At 45.1% G+C, this 23854-nt stretch overlaps 1 protein-coding gene across 1 annotated transcript in view; it reads left to right on the top strand.

Annotated features, from left to right (window-relative positions):
* SH3RF3 (SH3 domain containing ring finger 3) overlaps positions 1 to 23854 on the top strand; it is a 221561-nt gene that overhangs the window by 173976 nt on the left and 23731 nt on the right. Inside the window, exon 3 of the mRNA XM_086934277.1 lies at positions 1992 to 2329. Within this exon, the coding sequence (XP_086790403.1) occupies positions 1992 to 2329 (338 nt within the window). The remainder of the gene's footprint in view (positions 1 to 1991; positions 2330 to 23854) is intronic.

Below are 23854 nucleotides of genomic sequence, written 5' to 3'. Positions count from 1 at the left end.
AATTGATTCTGCCTTCCTTTTTTGAGTCTCCTTCTTCGGAGTCTGAGGTGCTCCTGGACTCGTTGGATATCAGGAAGGCTCTCCTGATTTATGTGGATCGTGTGGCTTCCATTCGTCTTTCTGATTCCTTTTTTGTGAATTTTGGGTCAGTAAATAAGGGGTTTTGTCCTTCCACTTCTTCTTTGAGTCAGGGGTTCGTACTCTGATTTCTCTGGCTTACAAGTCTGCTGGTCAGGTTTCTCCTTTGGGGGTTCAGGGTCTTTCCACTAGGTCCATTGCAATCTCTTCTGCTGAGATCCAGGGGGCTTCCATTTCTGAAATCTGTTGGGTGGCCACCTGGACTTCCCCTTTGACTTTTGCCACTCCTTACAGGATTGGCCAGGAGGTTGACCAGTCTGAGGTTTTTAGTTCCAGGGTTCTATCCGCTATTGTACCGGAATAGCAGTGCTTCCTTTTTGTTTGTATTTTTTCTAATAATCATGTTTTTTGTGCATATCCAATTTGGTTGTCCTGTTTGGCTTTGTACATCTCATGTGTGTAATGAAGGAAAGCGGGGGAGGGACGAGGGGGTAATGTATCAATTACCTACCGGTAATTGTATTACTCTGAGTCCTATTCCCTCGCTTCTATTCATTACATCCCTTCCTCCCTCCCCAGTTAGCCCAGGCCAACCTTATGGTACGGTTTCGGATTGTGTGGTATTACAGGAAGTTGGAGGGGGTGGGGGTTTTTTGATGACAGATTTCATCACGTGGTATGGGTGTCTGGTGAGGCAGGAATGCCTCATGTGAATAATGAATAGAAGTGAGGGAATAGGACTTAGAGTAATGCAATTACTGGTAAGCAATTGATGCATATCTGCTTGTAAAAATATTTTTTTTCTGGATATTCCTTGACAAATATACTATTGCTAATGAGGCTCTTTGAAGTGTGAAACATATGAAAATGAGATAATTTATTCAGTGGGGGCGGCACAGATCAGGGATGGTGAGGCGGGGGGATGAAAATAACGGAGAAAAAAAGACTTACCGACCTCGCTGCTTCTTTGCCGCATCTCTCATTTGTCGTCACGTACCTGGCCGGAACAGGAAGCACACCCAGGCTCCCCTAAGCCAATCACAACGCTGCAATGCAGCATTGTGCTTGGTTTGCTTGCCGTGGCTCAGTGCTCAGACAGGCAGTGGGCATCTGGGCATGTTCTCTACCCAGGCTGCAATACTTTCTGGGTGGAGAATATGCAAAGTGAGCATGAATATTTGGTCGGCCCGAGATGGAGGGCCAACCATTTATGCGCACTTACAGAGTGAGCTAACCACTCCCCCTGCTCCTCTGTCATCTGAGTAGCCCTGGCCCGACCTGCAAAGCTGCTGCAGCAGGTCAAAATAAAATGAGAATAACGTCAAGTTATATTTTTTTCTTTTCCTTTATTTCACTGCCGCAGAGCAGTGGAGCGATGTTCCTCTGCCTTAGTGAAGGAGCCGCCACTGATAGTGCTGTGGTCATTTCTGATATACTTTCTGTTTAAGAGGGATATGTTTAATTGGCAAGAAGCTTGACACCTGTCCAACTCTCTTAGTACCCACTATCTTAGTTACGTAGGTTACACCTCTTGTGATAGTTTTATAGTTACCTGTTCAGATAGGCCTTCCTCAATACTTCTTAGGCCGTATTCAATGCTGTTTAAGCCACTCCCCACATAGATATATATTGTTATGTAATGCTTGAGGGCCTCCTTGCTTTTCATTCCATTTACCAAGCAATGCTTGTGTAAAAGTTTCCTCTTGCGTTCTTTAAATTCACTGACTTCTTCTGAGAATTCTTCCTGTGTTTTACGAGTGTTCTTTTTTGGTAAATATTTCTTTACACAAAAATTAATTGAATGTAGGTCTAAGAGCAGCGTTATTGCTGCAGTAAAATGAATACGTCTTATGTGTTTTTCTGCGTAGGCAGACGCTATCAAATAATACATTTTTTTCATTCTCGCCTTTTAGAAAGAGAAGAAAAGTGGGCTGTTGAAGCTTTTGGCTGGATCGAGTAAGAAGAAGTCGCGCACCCCACCCTCTGTGTCACCGACCCACGAACCTCACCTGGCCGCAGAAGATGTCGCTGGTCACGGGGCCGTAGGACCCCAGATCTCATCCCTGTCTAGTCACGGCCGGGCAGGGTCATGTCCTATCGAGAGTGACATGCAAGGAGCCATGGGAATGCACCCGCTGCACAGGAAGACCGGCTCTTTGGATCTGAATTTTTCCATCCCCTCTCCTGTCAGACAGGCCTCCTTGACGATGGCGGCAGTGCGTCCAGAGCCCAAGCCCTTACCCCGAGAACGGTAAGTGGAAAAAAGATGTCCTGCTCAAAAATACATGTCAAAGACCTGTTTTTGCTTTCCTTAGCAGGTACAAAATGATATTGAAATCTCAAAATGTCCCCATATTCTGAAACTATTTGCTTAAAAATGTTACTCAGCATTGTTTCATAATATGCCGTTTTATAATATTATAAAAAATAATAAACCTTTATATTGTTGTTCAGTGGCTCCACTTGTGGAATAGCATCTGAGTGTACATATGAACTCTTCTGCAGTGCTTGTTAAATATTTCTATGCATTACGAGCTAAAAGATGTGCCTCCAACAACTCTGTGGATCAGTAGCAAAAATAAGTACTCATCCCTACTACCACTCACATTTGTCTACACACCACCAGGCCTATAGAGGCTTTCCAAATTACTGTGCAGTGAGACCGCTTTTAGTCCAGCCAATAACACCTTAAACCTTCCTTGACTGTCTTAAACCATGCTATTCTGCAATGCACCAACTGCAGTGCCTGTGGTCGGCATAGAGAACCCATTTTAAGCTACCCTGTCCTGCACACATGATATTTTACAATCTGGAAACACATTTTCTTGCAGAGAAATACCTTCACTATGATCAGGGCCACCAGAGCTAGGTCTCAAAAGAGGACCAAATTATGTCCAAGGTTGACTAAAGAATTTGACAAAGGAGAGACAAATTATATGGCAAGGTGAGCTAATTATGTGGCATATTGTGTGACATAAGCAAATGATGCGGCACAGTCTGTGGGTTTTTTATCAAGTTATTCTGATATTTAGCATGCTTTTGTACAAATGAGACGTCAATGCCACACAAAATAAGTAAATGATATAAAAAAGAGAAAAATACTGGCGTGTTCAAAGTACAAAAACTTAAGTCCGAATATTCCAAAGAAGATCCGCATTAGCAAGAATGATATAAAAGCAGGTATATGTCAATGTTTTTTGACATGTGAAAACTGGAACGGCTGATACCCAATGGAAGAATGTGTGCTAGTCCTAACTGTGGTAAAACATTTAACACTTTCTGAAGCTATGTGGTCAGAGCTTAAGGGGAAAAGTATATAAAATAGGGTGAGGAAGAACAGGAATAAGGGAAGTGGAGAGGACTTTGCCATGAATATTCTGTCAATACTGCTTGATTTACACCAACACTACAGGGTACTCTATTATCCTGTAGAATTGCACTACTGGGTGTTAAATGAACAATTTTTTTTACTTCACGTGGTACAATTCTAGTTGACAAAATGTAAGTTCATACCAGGATGCCAGTGAGTTGGACCTGTGAGTATGATATGACTGCAAAGAAGATTGCAGCTGAAGAGGCATTGCTGCTCATCATTGGTAATGGGCACTCAATTACAATATGAGGATGAATGCTTCTTTTTATATTGAAGAAAAGAAAAGTAAACATTGTCAGCAGATTTCTATTGCACACGTACAATTTTGCCCACTACAGGTAGCAAGCCAAGCTATACACACTTGTGTTAAATGAAGTGATTTTTAATTTATTCTGCAGATACCGGGTGTGCTTTATAACGTGTCTTCAGTTTTTGGTTTACTCTATTTATGTCCCATACATTTCATTTTTACTGAAAGGCACTTTAGGATATAGGTCTTCAAACTTTAAAAAGAAATGCAGACTGCCTGGGATTTTTGTAACTTCCAAATGCATCTCTAAATAAATATTGATTTATGTTATGTTATATTGATCTGTATAGTGCACTAATCACCCAAAAGAGTATCCAGGCACTTGGGCAAGTGTGTGCACCCCAAGCTAATTATATGTAGAGCCAGGTTGTCAGCTTCTTACAGAACTCAAGAAGTGAGAAGGAGGCTCTGATGTGTTGAGAGAGGTTGTTTCATGTCTTGGGTGCGATGTAGGAGAATGAGCAACCTTCAAGTTTGCTTTTGCGGTTGTGTGGAATGTGTGCGAGTGAGAGTGAGGTAGAGCATAGGTGTCTGGTGGGTTGGTGAAAGTGCATGCAGCTTTTGAGGTATTCTGGCCCTTTGTTATGTAGGGCTTTGTATGTGTGCTTGAGAAGTTTGAATTGACTATGCTTGTGAATGGGGAGTAAGTGAAGCTTATTGAGGTGGGATGTGATGTGGATGCGGTGCGGTGTGGGAGGTCGAGTATTAGTCTTGCAGTGGTCTTCTCTATGGGCTGGAGTCTGTGTAGGAGTTGTTTGGAGATTCTGATCTAGAGAGTGTTGTCGTAGTCCAGCCTGCTATTGAGTGCTTGAATGACGGTCTGTCTAGTGTTCTGAGGTAACCATTTGAAGATCTTTTTCAGCATGCGTAGAATGTGAAAACAGAAGGTGCACACTGCATTGAATTGAGCCGTCATGTCGAGCTTGTCATTTAGGACGAACCCCAGATTTCTTGCATGGTCTGTGAGTGTTGGTCCTAGCTTTGACAGCCACCAAGTGAAGTTTCATGGGGTGGTCTTGTTGCGAAAGACCAGTACTTCCGTCTTGTTGGAGTTGAGCTCTTGGCAGTTGGTTTGTTCCAGTCTGCTACCATGGTCATGCAGTTGGTGCAGTTGGTTCTGGTGATGGTTATGTTGTCTGTCAGGGAGAAGATAAGTTGAGTGTCATTGGCATAGGAGATGGCAGTGATTCTTGTGATCGGATAATGTTAGCGAGAAGTGTCATGATCATGTTGAAAAAAGTGGACCTGAGGAATGATCCCTGTTAGACTCTGCATATCAATTTCTTGGTCTCTAATGTGTCGGGTGACAGCCTGAACCTTTGGGTTCCTCCCGTGAGAAAGGAAGAGATCCATTTCAGAGAAGATCCTTGTATGCCAATCTCGTGGAGTCTTCTGATGAGGGTGTTTTGGGAGACAGCGTTGAAGGCTTTGGAGAGGTCGAGCAGGATGAGTGCTGCTGTTTCTCCTCAGTGCAGGAGGATTTTAATGTCATCAGTGGCCACAATGAGTGCTGTTTTGGGGCTGTTGCTCTTTCTGAATATTGATTGAGTGTTGTCTAGAAGATGGTGAAGTTTGTAGTGAGTTGTGAGTTGCTTGTTGGTGGACTTCTCAATCACTTTGGCTGGATAGGGGAGCAATGAGCTGGGTCGGAAGTTGCTCAGTTTATTTGGGTCGGTAAATGCTTTTTGAGGACGGCGTTGATTTCTGCAAGTTTCCATTCATCCGGGAAAGTGGCTGTTGTGATTGAGGTGTTGATGATGGGGGTCACAGTGGTTGATGATTGGTGATGTTCCCAGGATGTAGATTTAGTGGGGGCATGGGTCAATTGGGGCCCCTGAATGGATAGATTGTCACAGAGTTGTTGGGAGGCAGTGATGCTGTTGACATTGGCTGATGGCCCGGTGAAATCCTTAACAATCAAGTTGCTCTCTTTGCAGCTGTTGGAGCTTCCTTCATTGCTGTCCACTAATGCTTTTTTCTTGGTGACTCTTATTTGCTGGTGATAGTGTCTGAGGGCAGCCTTGTGGATAGTTCTGTCGGTGGTATCATGATTGGCTCTCCATTTCCTTTTTATTTATATTTTATTTATTTAAGGTTTTTGTAGAGCGCGTAGTAACCCGTGACCATACCAGCGCTAGAACCTAGATAGTCAGGAGGGAGCGGTAGCAAGGAAGACGGAAAGATCTGGGAAAAAGGAGAGTTTTCAGTGATTTTCTGAAGTGGAGGAGATTAGGTTCCGTTCTCAATTTCCGAGGGAGAGTATTCCAGTGGTTCGCCGTGTTCACAGAAAAGCAACGTCCCCCAGAACGGGCTTTTTTCACTCTGTGTACTGTGATGAAATTCTCGTGGTCCGACCGGAGTGCTCTGGTAGCTTTGTAGGGAGTGATAAAGTTTTTGAGGATGGGGGGGCCTTTATTATGAAGGATTTTGTGTGCCAGGCAGAGAGCCTTAAACACAACTCTTTCTCTGACTGGCAGCCAGTGAAGTTGCTTCAGGGCCGGCTTTGCCGATGTTCTGGCCGGGGTGTTGGTGAGAAGTCGGGCAGTGGCATTCTGGATTCTCTGTAGGGTGTTAAAAGTAGCTTCGGGGGCTCCCAGGTAGATGGCATTGCTGTAGTCCAGCCTGGACAGAATAAGGCCTTGGATCAGCAGTTTCCGGGAAGTGGGAGGGAGCAGGGGAAAGACTTTCCAACATGACCTAAGAAGTCCAAAGCAGATACCCGCCGTTTTTTTTGCCTGGGTTCTGAAGGTCAAGTCTTTCTCAAGCCATATTCCCAGGCTCCTGACCTCAGTTTTGGGGACAGGGGGTTCACCTAGACAGGCGGGCCAGATGTTGGGCGGCAGGGAGAGCCCTTTTTGTCCAAGAAGCAGAATTTCGGTTTTGGACCCGTTAAGTTTCAACGCTGAGTTGTTCATCCATCCCTGGATTTCAGAAAGGCAGCTGTTGAGGTTGGATGGTTCTTGGTTGGGGTGGGAGAGGGTTACCACCAGCTGGGTGTCATCGGTGTAATTGATGATCGTCACTCCAAACGGGGTGACCACCTCCTCCAGCGGGGACATGTAAACGTTGAATAACGTCGGGCTTAGTTACGAGCCCTGCGGCACTCCACACCAGAGGGGGACTGCTGGGGAATGGTTGTCATTCTCCCAGACTTGGAAGGAGCGATGATTGAGGAATGACGCGAGCCACTTCAGGGCAATGCCCTTCACTCCGATATCTCCCAGGCGCTGGATTAGAACCTGGTGGTTAACAGTGTCGAAGGCCGTACTGAGGTCCAGGAGGATCACTGCCACTGATCCTCCTGTGTCTAGAATGCATCTGGCCTTCTCCACTGCCGCCAGGAGGGCGGTGTCAGTGCCCTGACCTGGGCGGAAACCCGTCTGAGAGCTCCTGAGCAAGTTGTTAGATTCTAAAAATAGCGACAGCTTTTTATTCACTAATTTCTCCGTGATTTTGCTATTCCCTGGGAGGAGGGAAATTGGCCTGTAATTGGCTAAGTCCTGAGGGTCCAGTGAGGGTTTTTTGAGGAGACCTTTAACAACAGCCGCTTTCCAGCTAGAAGGGACCTCTCCTTGAAGTAAAGAGGCATTAATGAGGGCAGTTAGCGGAGGGACAATGGTGGGGGCAACTTTCTTCAGGAAGCGTATGGGGACCGGGTCGCTGGGAGAGCCACTCTTGATTGTGGCAAACATCGCGGCTACCTCTTCTGTAGTTACCGGACCGAAGGTGTCAAGGTATGGAACAGGGGTGTCAGGATGCGGGCTAATGAAGGGGGGAGGATTACAACTGTCACCACCTGTGACACTGATTTCGATTGAGGGTAGGGAGGCGAGGATTTTTTGAATTTTCTCATCGAAAAATGTTGCCAATTTGTTACATTTGTCTTCCGCGGAGTTAGAGTCAAGGGATTTCGCTGGGGGATCTGGGACATGGAGAAGTTCTTTTAAAATAGTGAAAGTTTCCCTAGCGGAGCATGAGGAGTTTTTTATTCTTTCCTCATAGAATAAACTTTTGGTGTTACGAAGCGCGAGTTTGTAAGTTCTTATGGATGCCCGGAACGTGTCTTTCTTGTCTGCAAATTTGTCCTTCCTCCATGCGCGTTCCGTCCTCTTACATTCCGTCCGTAGAACATTCAGTTCAGGGGTGTACCAGGGGGAAGGATTAACTCTCTTAGCTCGTTTAAGGGTACTAGATCGAGGTAAGAGGCTGTCCAATGATTGGGTGAGCCAGGTATTAAATTCAATATCGGCGGTTATGGGGTCAAGAGTAGGGGGAGGGGCAGATTCCCTGAGCTTGGATGCCCATTCTTCCGGTACAAGTTTGTGCCAGCGTCTGATGAGGGCCCGGGCTTTAGGCAGTTGGAGTGGAGGAGCCTCGAGATGCCAATTAATAGGGATCAGAAAGTGGTCTGTCCATGGGAGAGGGAGGGGCACGCAGGTTTTGAAGTCATGGATATTAGTGAAGATAGGGTCCAGAAGCTGGCCTTTGTCATGGGTGGCCTGTGTATTCATTAAGCACAGGCCAACGGAAGAGAGGTCCAGCAGCAATTCGGCTGCGGTAGTGTCGGTGGGGTCTAAAAAATGGAGTTTGAAATCCCCTAGAAGAAGGAAATTCGAAGATGTGGTTGCCATAAGGGTGACGTGGTCAATGAGCATGCTAGGGAACTTGGCAAGTGATCCTGGGGGTCGGTATACTAGCAGCCCAGAAAGAGAGGTTGCAGGCGAGATCTGCAAAGTGAAATGGCAGCTTTCGCAATCTTTGATATTGCCATTATCGATTCTGCAAGTAAGGTGATCTTTGTATATTATGGCCAGGCCACCTCCTCTGCCGAGGGGTCTGTTCAGGGAGCAGATTTGGTAGCCGGGTGGGAAGGCATTTACGATATCAACATCTTTCTAGCTATTTGCAGTGCTGTTTGGTTTCTCAGAGGTCTTTTGTGTAGCAGCTGGCCTTCTTGTTTGATGTACTATGCTTGTTGGGTTTGATGGGTGCGAGGGAGTCCTCACAGTTCTTTATCCAGTTGTAGAAGTTGCTAATGTCCTTGTCGAGGTTGCCTGTGCAGCTAACTTGATCCATGCTGAGGACGCTGAGCCAGTCTGCTTATGTGATTTATCCCCAGTTGTGGCATGGAATGCTGTATCTGGTAGGAGTGTTGACTTGGTGTCCTGATTTGGAAGTGGATGATGGAGTGGTCAGTCCATGTGAGTGGTGTGGGAGAGTTGTGTTTGATGCTGTCACTTGTGGTGAAGATGGGGTCCAGTGTGTGTCCTATGCTGTGTGTTGGTTCGGGGATGAGCTGGGTGAGTCCGAAGTTGCTTAAGCTTTTAAGGAGTGCTGCGGAGCAGGGGACCCTTTTGGTCTTCCAGGTGAAAGTTGAGGTCACAGAGGAGACTTTATGCTCTGGAGTCAATGGTGAGCAGAGAAACACATTTGGTGATAGGGTTGGTATAGGTGGCTCATGGTCCGGGTGGTTGGTAGGCGAAGGTTCCGTTCAGGGTGAAGTTTTCAGAGATTTGCAGCTTTAAGTGTAGGTGTTCAATGAATGGGCTAGCGTCCTCTGTGGATGTGTGCATTTGATGGATTCCTTATATAGATGATAGTTAATCCTCCTCCTGGCTTGTGACGGTGGGCCTGTCGAGTAATCTTGTAGCCCGCTGGGATTGCTATGGCGATGTCAGTAGCCAATGAGGGGTTGATCTAGGTCTCCTACTGTGGTGTGAGGGGCTGTGCAGCAGCCTATGGGGGAATGGTGTCCGGGTCTAGTGACCTAAGGAGTGCTGCAGAGTATCACTGGGTGGTGATTTGACCAGGGATCCTGATGCTGGGCATAGTCCAGGCGTATATGGGTGCAGATGAGCATGTCTTTGGGGTGCCTTCGACACACTACCAGTGCAGGGTGCTGTGATGTAATTTTCTGTGCTAATGGGTGTTGGGAAATGAAGTCCTCATGCTTGGCTTCTTCCTTTAAAGACAGTTTTGGTGGGAAAACCATTTCAATGACTTCCTGTCTGGGTGGATAACGGGAAATTCAGTGATGTCACTTCCTGTGTGTGTGGATGATATGAGATCCAGAAATGTCACTTCCTGTGCTGATTGGTGATGGGAAATTAAGCCCTCGTGCTTGGCTTCTTTTAAAAATAGTGTTTGTAATTTACCATGAATTTTCATGAACAGTGAAATCATTCTTTCATCTCTGCAATAATTGCATTTAAAGTAGCAATTTTGTTTTCTGTCACAAATAAAAACCCTCCACGTGGTTCATCAGTTGAGGATAGTGTCAACATCTAGGCAAAAAATTCAACTCTTTAATGCCTGACTACACAACACCAATTCTGAATGGTGATCAATTAAAATGTGTAATATGCCTGGTGTTGCATTGCTTCTTATATGCACCTTCTGTAGAATTGTATCATCTGTTTCAACTGCCAGCTATATTTTGTTGGGAATCAGAAAACTTTGCAGCAGATGGTCGATTATTTGGCAGTTAAAGCAAATCCATATTTGTGGTGCAACAGTAGCCACAGAATCATGTAATTTCAGTGAACCTGTCTATAATTCTAGCCACACTTCTTCTACAGTCAGGGGATAATGGGATGGTACAATCTCTATACATCTTGAGAGCCAGTATCTGGAACACCACTAACTGCGTGTGTTTCAGGAAAACTACTGAAGACCCATCTATTTCAGTTGAACTTGCTTGTGTTTCTAATTCTTAGTCATTCCTGGTGAACTTTGGGTTTAACTAAATTATGGAAACATAGCATCTTAAAAGAAATAAATTGCAAAGCTATACAGCAAACAGAAGATCCCCTGACTATGCATGTGCAAATAACTTTTACTGTGAAAAAGTTGTCAGTTGTGTGTATGGCACCCTCGAGAATTCTATTTGAAACAGAATCATTACTGAGCCAAGCTTGAGCAATGATACTGGAACCCCCAAAATAATCTCAACAAAAATAAATAATTCAAGAATACACACTTTTGCTTGAAAAGCATTCAAAGGTAACTTATTTTCAGAATAAATGGGTTTACAACAATATCCCACAGTTTTACAGTACATGCATTTTATGAGGAATATCACAGGCATCACATGGATGTGCAGGGCATATTGAATGGCCTTTGTGGTGTGACTGGGTTTGAATTATTTGCCTAAACAAACACCCAATAATGCACTGACTTGGTTTTCAGTTACTTAGCAGGACATCCATTGATGTGCACAACTGACGTCACCACGTTTCGCCTCCCTTTCATCGATGGATTCTTCATCAGGCAAAACGACCTGTCCCTTTTAATGACTAATTCCTGTGAGTCTTTATAGCATGGAATTACGGGTTTGGCTTTTACAATCAAAAAGTTATAGAAATAATTGTGTTCTAGATAGCTGCACGTGTGTCCAAGACAGGTGAATGTGTCATTAGTTCTTGTTTCATTCTGCAAAAAGAACCTTTACAATGGCCCAACTAAGGTGTCTTACTCTGCCTGGGTCATTTTCTTTGCTTGTGCACCTATGTTTATCCTGAAAATCAGAATTTAGATATTTTTGGGCATGTTAAAAAAAATACAAAAAAGCCTCAATCTTTGAGAAAATAATGTGTGATCTTTTTTCTATTTATTTAACTTGCTGATATAACAAAGTAAGCAGTTTGTCGCTACATAGAATGTTTACTAATCACTTTGTTCAATGCAAAATGCATTTGTTAAATGGTTCCCACACTCCGCCCCCCAGAACTGCTCTCTCACCTCCATTGACTGACAGTATAGAAGTGATACGCTGCCAATACATGTTAGTTTAGCCAGCGGTGTATTACTAGTGTGGATAATTCTCAAAGGGACTTATTTGGTTACATTGTAACAGAATAACTCCGATTTGTAAAGGAAGTTGTAAACCCTCCATAGAAGGATTCTTCAATAGTGCAGAATTCAGTGATGGAAGTACTTCTGCTATTGTGTGATAACTCCTGAGTATTGTCCGCCAGCGGAAAACACTATGACAGAATTACCCCCACCGTGGCACGATTGAAGTAACACCCAGATTTTATTCTCCACTGGTGGAGCTAATTGCATCAGAATATTCCCCAGTGGTGTAGAATCCTTCACCCTTTGTAGTACTATAGACTTAGGAACTGATTACGACTTTGGTGATGTGGGGGCATGGCGGCACACCACCGCCCGCTCCCACACTGCTAAATTTAACAGCCCACCATATTACAAGTTGTAATCTGAGTGGGCACTCGGTCCTGTGGTGGCTGGCCCCTGGCGGCACTGCCTTTCATAGGCTCATAGGAGAGCCTTAGAAAAGCAGTGTCGTGTGACAGCCACAGCTCATTCCAGCACGGCATGGACTATAAAGTCCATGCCGTGCTGCCCCCCTGCATGCACCCCCTGCTTGCCCCTGGCACTGCCTTCCAAAGGCTCATAGGAGACCCTTAGAAAAGCAGTGTTGTGTGGCAGCCACAGCTCATTCCAGCACGGCATGGACTATAAAGTCCATGCCGTGCTGCCCCCCTGCATGCACCCCGTGGAGCAAGCCACCAGGGGGCCCTCTAGGCCCCCCTAACTTGGCTCACCACCAGCTGTTTCATGGATGGGATCACCGCCATGAGACAGCTGGCAGTGAGGAAACTCATAATATGCTTGGCGAAGCCGCCGCAGCCCTGCCAAGCATATTGCAGCCTCACACCTCTGCGCCACCACCAGAATTCATGGATCCCTGGGGGTTGCAACGGTTCTATGGCAGTCCAACTGCTGTAGTCAAAATACTCCAGTCGGACCATTGGTGTGGCGGTCCCCGACCACAATGGCACTGCCCAAATGAGTTTGACAGTCCATGGGCTTAATCAGGCCTTTAGTTCTCATTTTACCTGTAAAAATGCTCGGAGAGGTTATGGAATCCTGGGTCACAGTGCTCCATCTTTCCCTATTGGTTGTGCTGTATTGTTGTTTAAAATGGGCTGGAAATTCCAAACTGTTACAAAGATGAAGTCTGTTGTGTGGGTGCTCAAATAAACTACTTCTTGGAATCTCATTGTTTGTGGCTATCTGAATGAATTCCCACAACACACTTGCTGCAGAAGTTTCCTTACAACGCAGCTCTCCCTCATGTCCTTAGTCATCAGCAGTCATCAGTATTCACAAAGGGAGCCCTAAGGCCTATTGCTACCAGCCATTAGTGGTGTCTGCAACCAAACATGAGCTCCATGAGGATGTCTAATGAATTTCAAGGTTTAGATGAGAAAATGCAATTTTGGTAGGCTCCCTCCATCTTCGAAAAGTGAAATAACCTTGATTACGCTCATGAACCAAATTAAATATACAGAACCTCTGTGGGAGGGACTTTCTAATTGATATGGACTGAGCTGCAGCATAAATGGCCTGCTCCTGCTGATGCCCTGCATCTATAGATATTGTGGGGGGGATGTTAATTACCTTCGTACAAAGACATGTCGAAGGCGGTGAGACGGATTCTCCTCGGCTGATACATACATTTAGGGCTTGCCCCTTTTTAAATTATCTTCTTGTCGCCCGTTGGTGCTCATTACATCACTACCTGCTGATCAAATAACCTGTACTAGCATTTGCTGCTGGGTGTCACACAAGGCAACTGTGTGAGAATGAGCCCCCGCCATTTTTCATGTTCTGCTGCGTCAGAGGTCACCAAACGCCTGCATGACCGCTAAAAACAAATTACAAACAGCAGGCGGTATTGAACTTGACTGTTTGAATGGCTAAGCCATCCCTTTGCTATAGAGATGTGAGCTACTCCTGGCGCCTCATTTACTATATTTTGATGCACGGCAGCACAGCAAACCTTCCTGCCGCACTGACGTGCGTCAAAATAAAAGGGCAGGAATGAGCCATATCTACAAGATACAAAGCGTTCCTGTCCTCCACAAACAGCAGCCGTGGGACACCCTTCGTTCATTTTTCAAGGGTGCCTGCGCTGAGGGAATGATTATTTCTATGCACCGTCCTGCACAAAAACAATCATTAAAGGCATAAAGACCCGCATAGAAAGAGGAAACAAGCATTTGCAATGCAATCGGTCTCGCCTTTGGGACCTTATATGTATTTAGATATGCAGCACATTAACCTGGGTGATGAAACATCTACTGTTCTTTAACATGGAGGGAAAGTAAGCACCAAGTTGTGTGACACGCCAGGTATGGGAACACATGGAGAGAAATATTGCCTTTCAGTGGGAAATAGTATAGTCCAAAGCTCTGTTTTTAATATAAAATCAGGGCCTTTGATGGTCATATCAATGAAAATACAAGATTTGAAAAAAACATTGTTGTCCACGGGTGCTCGTGAAAGACAATTTCTATGGACTGGAATCTAGAGAATGCTAAAGTGATTTCTGTATTGCATTGACCTCTGCTGGTCGTTTACTATCAAGAAAGTTAAATAGAGGCAGTTGCCAGAAAAATAAATAATAATGTCCCTCAGGAGAAAGCAATTCTGGTGTTTTACTGATCTCTACTGGTTGTTTTCTATCAAGACAGTTAAATAGAGGCAGTTGAACAAAAAAAATAATCCCTACGCGGAAGCAGACAAGTCCTAGGGCTGATCTCCAGAACCCACAAAGTACATACACGTATAGGTATATACTAAAGTATATAAGTATATACAAGAGGTCTCGTATGCTCAACCTAAAAACGAGTAGAAATATAAGTATTTCTCCTTGTTGCACCTCGTTACTACTCCCCTGGCGAGGCGTAGGATTCTGGCGCATTCCCAAGTTTGGAAAATGTTGTAAATCTGGGAATGTGTCAGGCTCCATGGATGTTGTGCGGGAACACCCACAGCAACACCCATTGAACGCCCATTTTCCGCACAGTAATGCGTGATTCAGGGTGACTTGACATAGCCTTGTAAAATGGAGAAGCCCATTGCGCTGCCGGTGCGTCAATAACAGTGGCAATGGGCTTGTAAATAAGCCCACCAGTGTTAAAATTGTGCATGTGGTTGCCGGTAGTCGGCACCGTCCCTCAAGTTTGTGACTAGGAGTTATATGTCATCATTAAATTTAGACCCAGAGCAAGTGAGAGAAAGGCAGGAAGGGAAGAAATAAGAAGGTAAAGAAGAAACTAATGACAAAGGGAGCAAGTAGGGATGGAAAAGAACGCCCATAGAGATAAACAGAGAAAAGTGAAGGGTGGTGGAAGAAAGTGGCCACAGGTGGAATCGATGCGCAGCAGACTTGGTATTCGGCAACCATCGCATTCACCAGTACTGGCAGCGGGATTCTACGAAAAAGTTGAAAACACCTTGTGGCCCGTGTACTTGCAGATGACAATGGTTTGCATTGTTTGTGTTTGCTTCTCTTAAAAAAACATGTGTAAGCCTGTGAAGATTCACTCGTGAGGTTGTGTTTCTGTGTAGAGGTTGTGTGCCATTAAAGGCTTTCACTTGAAGAGCACTTAGAAAGTACACAGGTGGAATCATTGCGCTTTCCAAATGCCTCGATACATTTTGCACACTCATTCATGAACAGCACTTTTGCCTCACGAAGAAAAATATTAATTTCCTTTGATTCACATTTTGAGGTTGAGCCTGCCACACTAGGCAGCTGTCTGGTTGTGAAAGACATATTGATTACCAAGACCATATAGAAGCCTAAAGATCGCCAATTGCTTACCCTTTGTTGGCTTTCCTTTCATTCTCATTTGCCTGCTTCTTATTCATGTCCTAGCTTGCCAATCTTCTGTTTGTCTCTCCCAAGTTGCGACGCAACTCCAGCAATGCGCCACATTTCCGGCACAGATGCGTCACGCATCTGTGCCGTTTTTGTACCATGGTGCGCCGCATTATAAATGCGGCGCACCATGGGTGGCGGAGCTGTGGCGCACTGTGGCGCACGTTAACTGGCACATCCCTGGGGATGCGTCAGTTAACATAAATCTGCCCCTTAGTATATGACTCCACTGGAACGGCTGTTTCCTATATAACTTTCCCAGTCATGCAGCACAGCACAGTGACTTGCAGCGCTGCATTGCGTGACTTTTTTTTCATAAATATGCCTCGTGGTGTTTCCGAGCTGGCTGTGGTTTGCAGCCAGTAGGGGTCGGTGGTGGGAGAAGCTGCCGGGCAGTGACGTGGGGAGGGGGAGGGACAGGGTGGGGGGTAGTAATCTATGGATTATGGAGGATTACAGGTAAGTAGACATATAAATAAATAAAACGAATTTCGGTGCGTGCACTGCATCCCCAAATGTGATGCAGTACGCGCCACAAAATTAGTTTTTTTTATGTTTACTTACCTGTAATCCTCCGTAATCCATAGATTACTACCCCCCCCCCCCCCACCCGGCCCCTCCCCCTCCCCACGTCACTGCCCGGCAGCTACTCCCGCCGCGGGGCGCTACTGTTTGCAGCACGGAGCTTCTGTAGCTGTGATTCGAATTAATTAGATGCAATTAATTAATGTTATCAAATGAAGTTCTATTGATTTTAAGTGCTTGGAATAATTAATTTCAGTATGTTTCTATGAGAAAATGGTGCCGTTTATCATGTTGTCGCTTTTGTTCTATTTCGTTTCCCCTGTGCTCGTGCTGGTGACCTCTAGATTCGTCTTTTCTATTATCTTTGTTGTGGTTTAGGTCAATGCATACAGAGTCAAGTTAACTTTAGAAGGCTACCTCGCCTCCGTTGTATTTTTTTGCGGATTGGATTTAAGAGTGCATTTTATGTGGGGTTTTCATGTTGCACCATTAGTATTCGATTTTCTGAGGTCATTGGTGATTTATGGGAAAGAGGTGGCTGTCTTGACGGTCTCCATGACGCGCAAGACAATTGATGTTATAAGCCGGGTGCTTTTCACAGAGTACCTTCGGTGATGGCAAGTGGGCCATGCTGGGGCGTACCGCAGGCCCCTGCAGCCCTGCGGTGCAAGGGGGGCCCAACTGTTAAGGGCCCCCCTTGTCCAACACGGGTCTATTCAGCCCAAGGCCAATGAATGTCTGTGCGGTATGGAGACCCGGGATGATGTAGCAAATTTTCCCAGATGAACCTGGTCTTTGATGGGGTCAAAGATGGCCTTAAGGTGCATTGGAGTGGAGGAGCGTCGCCCCACTTAAAATCCCCCCTAAATCCCCGTCCTGAGCCAAGTGTCAGGATGGGGGCAGGGTCACTGCTGAGTGACAGCAGCAGTGAGGAGGGAGGGCTGTCTATGCACTTATGTTTAAAGTGCGCATGTCATTTTGGCCAGCCTTCTTGAGATGCCAGCCACACATGTGCACTTTAAACATCTCTAACCCGGCTGTCTAAAGACAGCTCGGTAGACAGCTGTGTTACAGTCAGTGCAGGCCTCCAGGGCGCTGTGGAGCACTGAGTGAGGCCGCTCCCTCCAATCAGGTCTTTGCTCTCACACCATGAGAGCAGTGCCCTGATTGGTCAAGGGAGTGCCAGGCTCCAGCTGCCAGTTAATGTTGAAGTCCTGAGCAGAGGACATTGCATTCGCCCGCTAAGTTTTTATTTTTTTTTAAATGGTATGCTCCCCCGCCCCCTCTCCCCGTAGATGCCAGCCACTACTGGGTCTAATCAGGTCGAGGCATAGGAATACCCTGGTCTCGGTGTTTGGGTAATTCTTCTTCGACATTTAACAGCACGGTCACCATGCCCTGACAGGCTCTGCAGCCTGACTGAAAGTTACTTAAAAAGCTGTTTGAGTTGAGATGTGATGCTGTTTCTAGAGGCTTTCCAGGATCACAAATGAGTGTTTAATTTAGCATAGGTATTATGATTGCATTTTTAAGGGTGTGAGAAATGACTCCCTATGGAACCAAAAGCGGTACAAAAATGGTGGTGATGGACGGAGCATCTGAATCAATCAAACACTCACACCCAGTCAAAAGATCTGGGTTTAATCCATTACCAGTATTTAGCCCACTCTGCCACCCCAGTTCAGACATGGCTATATGCAAATCAGTCTGACCCTGAGCCTCATGGGAACAGTCCAGCCCGAACTGCCAAGCCATGTCTTCCCTGGCCCGGAAACAAGCTTCCGAGGACCGGTTTCTGGCATTCCAGCCGTCTTCAGCCTGGCTTGCTTGAATCCAGTGGCAAAGTGAGCAAGAGACTCACGTCTGAGTATACCCTGCCACACTTATGGCGGCCAAAAGCGGTACAAAAATGGTGGTGATGGACGGAGCATCTGAATCAATCAAACACTCACACCCAGTCAAAAGATCTGGGTCAAATCCATCACCGTTCTTTAGCCCACTCTGCCACCCCAGTTCAGACATGGCTATATGCAAATCAGTCTGACCCTGTGCCTTATGGGAACAGTCTAGCCCGAACTGCCAAGCCATGTCTTCCCTGGACCGGAAACAAGCTTCCGAGGCGGCCAAAAGCGGTACAAAAATGGTGGTGATGGACGGAGCATCTGAATCAATCAAACACTCACACCCAGTCAAAAGATCTGGGTTTAAAGCAGCTATTGCATTGCAGAGATCCCAAAAGGGTGAGGATTATTTTAATAGAAAACCAAAATGTTGCTTCTGTCAAACTAATTGATGGGTACAGAATCACAGAGAGGGGTTGTGCATGCAGGGGTAGGGAGACACTGTCCCACAGCTTGTGGAGCATTGGTGGCAATATTGCCCTTAAAATGTCAATATTGTAATAAAAGAAAGACAGAAGATTATCATGGAAGCCTGCTGAGGATGCTAGCAGGCTGGATGATGGGACAGTAACTTTGCAAGAGTTCTTTGGCTAAGTTCTTAGATTCAGCAATGCGGATTTTGAAGTTTTCCTTCTTTGCATCTGCTGTTGTATTTCACTATATAATGTTTGAAACCACAAGCCACAAAAATATTTCATCCATTATTTCAACTACCACAAGATTGTCAAGGTAAGTATATATAGTAAACTACAGATGTGCTATTCTTAAATCCACTTCTACTAATGTTGACGATATAGTGGTAGTTGATTTGGTGGTTGTAACATTTTTACACAACGATATTTTGACCAGTATCATGCTCTGATACATACTAATTTGTAGCCTCTGCCGTGTTCGGTTGAACAGAAATATCATTTTATGCCAGCATCTTACCAGTGTTTTACGGTGAAGTTCCAATCAGCAGCAACCCTCATGGTAAGATTTGTTGTTCAGGGGGTTCACTTTCTAGGTGAACATGGGAGCCATGACATCAAAAGCATGACTCGTTTTGTTCCAGGTGGTCTCGGCAATTATAAGGTGTTTCCAGATGTAGATCAAGCATTTCAGCAGCTGGGTTGATTCAGCCTGTATTTTATTCAGGTTTCTTCAGGAGATGAGCTGAAAATGACAAGGAGAACTCTTACATCTACTGCCAATTTCACTGTCAGTGTAAAATTTGATTACATAGTGGTCTGTTCGGAGCCCATGGAGTTGGAGTTCAGGTATCGGATAGGGTATTACTTTTATTTTGATCTTACGACAGGCAACTCTAATAGCATTGTCTTTGTTGGCCTACAGGTAATGTTTACATTTATCTTCTCAAGATCCCCTTTACAAAGACATATCGCTGGAGAAAGATCTCCACAAAGAGCTCACGTCATTGGAACCCATCTAGTCAATGCATTATATTGACTGGACGAGGAGCAGACCCATGCTACTTCCGTGAGTGAGGGTTTTGAATCCCATTAATAGGCGTACCTTTATGCTAAGGTGGATCAGCCTCTTTTGTCTGTTGTACAGTGTGCACCATCCACATCCATGTCAATTTTCAGTTGTGTTGTATCTTTTTGATTATAGAAACAAAATGCAGTTGACCCAGAGAAAATAAACATAAGGCGCTAGGGGATGTAATGGACACAGGATTTGTATTTGAAAAGATAGCCTTCTGCCATGAAAGAGCTTAATTGTGCTTTGTATCAAAATTGCTGACCCCCTGTAGCCATCAACATATGGGCTGAGACTGGAAGACACACTTGACTCCTTGACATGCATATTTCACCAAGCACAGCTCTGGAAGGCCATAGTCAATCAATGGAAAGTCTTCTAAAGCCAGCGCTGAGTTGTTATTCTGTACTACATGAACATGATCTCCAGATCTTGTCAAAAGTGAGGTCTCAACATTGATCCCACTTAGTACTTTAGAAATCTGGCAAAATGAACATAATTATTTTTAGGCCTTAGTTCACAAAGTAAAACCAAATTAGCCATGATGCAGGATTGAAGATTGGTTCGCCACGAGTCAGCTTTGATGTGTTTCAGAGAATAACCTGGTGTAACCTGCCAATCTCATTGTTGGGTAGATTAACAGCCTCCTAACATATTATTATGTTGCGAGTGTTTTATCTGTTCCAGGTTTTAGTCATCGTGACTTGATGTGCATTATCTGAAGAGAATGTACCCCTCACGTATCAAAACCATCTTTTTGCCTTCAAATAGGAACGAAGGCCTAGCCTGCGCAAATCCATTGAGATCATCAGATTATCCATCTTTGCCAAAGAAACACTTGAGCACCTTACCACAAGAAAGAGTTTGTGGGGAAACCATTTGATACCTGCCATGAGTAACCTTGGACATGAATGTCCTTCTAGACGGTGTGATGTATGGTCTTGTTAATGGAAGTGTGAAATGGTCTTGTTAGTGGATTTTCTAACAGTATTTGCCTGCTCCTATTCCCCAGTATATGATAGCCTCGATTTCATATGTGCATATAGGAGTTCAGGTTTTAATCAATGGCATGAGCATTTTTCATGCATATATTTGAAAAAAGAGTTCTCAAAAATGTGTTCAAGATAATAAGGAATCTAGAGTGCCTGTACGCCTAAACACAATTACATTCCATGGACTTATCAGAAACAATGTAGAGGTCATTATGGAATATCAATAACAAGGGAAACTCAAACACGCACTTTTAGGTCCTCCAAAAGTTGAGATTGAGGAGTTGCGGAGAGCAAATTAAAGATTTGGCTGGTGAGTGTTTAGAACGTTCTCACCTGTAAAGAGGTGTAAAAAGGTGTTTTAGGCTGTGCGGAGGTAAATGATCTCCTCATTGAGTGATGGTAACCATTGACAACTTTTTTACAATATGTCCTGAGTAAAAATAAAGACCGCTCTTGCCTGTCTCACCTTAGCGTAATGGGACTACTGGAACCTGAACAAGAGTTGAGGCATTTCCCTCGTTTTTAAGGATGTGGATTGGCTTCTTTTGATTAAGGCTTCAGAGGTTCAGGATACAATATAGAATTGTAATGTGGTATTACTAGAATGCTGAAAATGTGTTAAAGCAAAGAATTAAAGCATTCATTCAGAATTTGACCAATATAACAGAGATACAATCGTAGCCTAGGAGTCATTCTGTAGTGGGACTTAAAAAGGAAATGTAATTGCTATATACTATTTAATTAATCAATCATATAATTGGGTTACCAATTAATTATGTTACATTGAGAAAACGTTGGGTCAAGTGTGGCCATTACATTGTTTCACATTAGAAACAACACATGAAGGGGCAAATGTGCTATTTCTTCATGCAATGCAGCTCAACAACCAAAGTTGGATAACTATATGGGGTGGGTGAAGGAATAATCACAACCCTTGTCAGCGTGAACTCTCAAAGTTACTAACTTAACCAGAGCTCATTCCCTTGGCGGCTATGGCAGCGACCATATAGGCTTGACTTAGGGCAACGTGTAAAGTATTTATGGAGTACCAAAACAGCAATAAAGTCAAAATGCAACACAATGGAAATCTGAAACTCAATTAGAAATATGGAGTTAATTTAATTTAAAAAAAATGGCAACAAAACCATAAGGGGAACCGGAGATATGATTTTTTAGTTTTAAATAGGAACAGCTCCAAGCAGTGCAAACTGCCAATGATAGTCACGGTAGACCAGAACCTAAGCACAATTTGAGGCTGACTGCAATGGAGCGCGAGTCAGATACATTAACTAAGTTTGGCATGGTCATAGATTTTACCTACTGGCTTTAGCCCTTTAAGTCCCAATCCACCACAGGGGTACATTTCTAAGGCCTCAGGATCTCACTGGAGGCACTTACAGGCTCACTGTGTCAGGCATAGGACAACAGCAGTACCCAGTCCAGGTCCAATTGCCACTGGTCAGCTGGGCAGTTGCAGCAAAAGGCCTCTTGTAGCTAGATGTGTACCCCTAGGTTTGATAGCAAGTCAAACCTATGGCCATTTCTTTGTTGTGAACAAGAAGGAGCTGTGGTTCAGCGGGTCTGGGTGAGAGTCAGCTACACGGCTGTGCACAGAAGTCTTGATGCTGTTGATGAGGTGATAGGCATCTACGACACTCCTTCAATTGTACGGTAAATCTTCCTTAATCCAGAGGGCAGTTTCTGATTTTGGGTGCTTAAATGCTCTGCTTCCACAGGTTCCAACCTGCTATACTTCACTGTCGCACAGTGTTCCAAGGCAACAGCCCTTATCTTCTCAATCGCCCCACTTGGCATACAGGGATAGTGCACATAAGGTGATGGCCCATTGGGTCACAACACTGCATGGAGTGACGACCCTCTTCATGTCAAAGCGCTGCACTAGGACGACTACCCACAACCTCACTGCAGCCCCACTTGGCATAAGGGGGCTGAAAATAGTAGGCATAAAGAGATGGCCCCTTCAGGTCACAACTCTGATCTTCACCACGGGCCTCACTTAGCATACAGGGGTCGCGAACAGCACACATAAAGCGACAGCCCCTTCTGGCCACAACACTGCTCGAGGAGATAGCTCTCTTCGTGTCACAGCACGGCACAAGGGCGACAGCTGTTGTCTTTCTCAAAGGCCCTATCTCAAATATAGGGGTTGCGAACAACACACATAACTTGATAACCCCTTTGAGTCACAACACTTTAAGGGGCAAAGGCTCTCTTCTTGTCACAGAGCTGAACTAGGGTGATAGCTCTTCACTGTTGCACACTTCTCCAGGGTGATGGCCCTTATCTTCACCACAGCCTCCACCTAGCATATGAAATCAGCACGCATATGGCGATTGCCCTTTCGGGTAACAACACTGCAACAGGCAACGGCCCTCATCTTGTCACCGACCTGCACCAGGGCAAAAGTGCTTCGCTGTACAATTGGCCCTAACTGGCATATGGCGGTTCCGAACAGCACACATAAAGCAATGCTCCCTTCGGGTAACAATATTTCACGGGGCAAATGCCCTCTTCTTGTCAAAGCACTGCACCTGAGCAACGAGCCTTATCTTTACCACAGCCCCCATCTGACATAATGGGCCATGAACAGCGGCACTCAGCGGCTCCTCAACAGGGACCCAAATTTCACACTCTGCTTCAAGGATCTACTCAACAGGATCCCCACTAGAACTTGCTCATTCCATACACTCTCTTCCTCCTCACAGGCTCCTCTGGACTCAGCAGGCAGGCTGCTTCTCCAGATCCAAGGGCAAGTTGTCATGATTCTCCTGGGTGATGCCCCCTCCCCCAGGAAGGAGACTAGCAGACCTCAATCTCCCCTTTTCATAATCTATTTCCAGACACAGATGTGATTTAGAGTCTTAGTCTTTAAAGTTAATGTTGTGGGGTGTGCCTACTTTGAAGTACCCACTCTTTCTGTCCTCTCACTTGTCCTGAGACAGTCTCTCGTAGCAGGTGCAGCTCCACTCTTGATAGCTCCACCACACAGGCCATTGGAGCGACTAGAGGATCACGCCTGGATGTCAGCCTCCCTGATATATCAAAAGGTTACAAAGGCCCTCTGTCCTACTCTTTATTATTCCCTTATCAGTCATATCTCCTACCTAAGATGTTCCCAGGCCCCACTGACCAGTGACATTTTCTGTATCAAAGAACCCTTTTGAGGTGCACAAAGGAGCCTGGCTCTCCCTTCCTGCGGTGTGTGTGTGTGCAAGAAGTCTACAAATCTGTCTGGCATAGCTCTTCCACCTCCACATATCTCCCTCAAGACTCTAGGCTTCCATATGAAACCCACAGACTTCCATGTATTGTACCAGGCACAGGCACACATACATCACAGGAAGCATACACACACGCACACTCGCTGCACAGCGATACGTGCTAACATCATGTAGGCCAACGACGAGTTAAGCACTCATCACCAAAACTTTCATGAGTGGGGTGGTAGGCCTCACTGCAGTGGCACAGATAAAAAAG

Source organism: Lissotriton vulgaris, chromosome 8, assembly GCF_964263255.1.
Source record: "Lissotriton vulgaris chromosome 8, aLisVul1.2, whole genome shotgun sequence".
Lineage (NCBI taxonomy): Eukaryota > Metazoa > Chordata > Amphibia > Caudata > Salamandridae > Lissotriton > Lissotriton vulgaris.
This window is presented reverse-complemented; position numbering and strand designations above follow the sequence as displayed.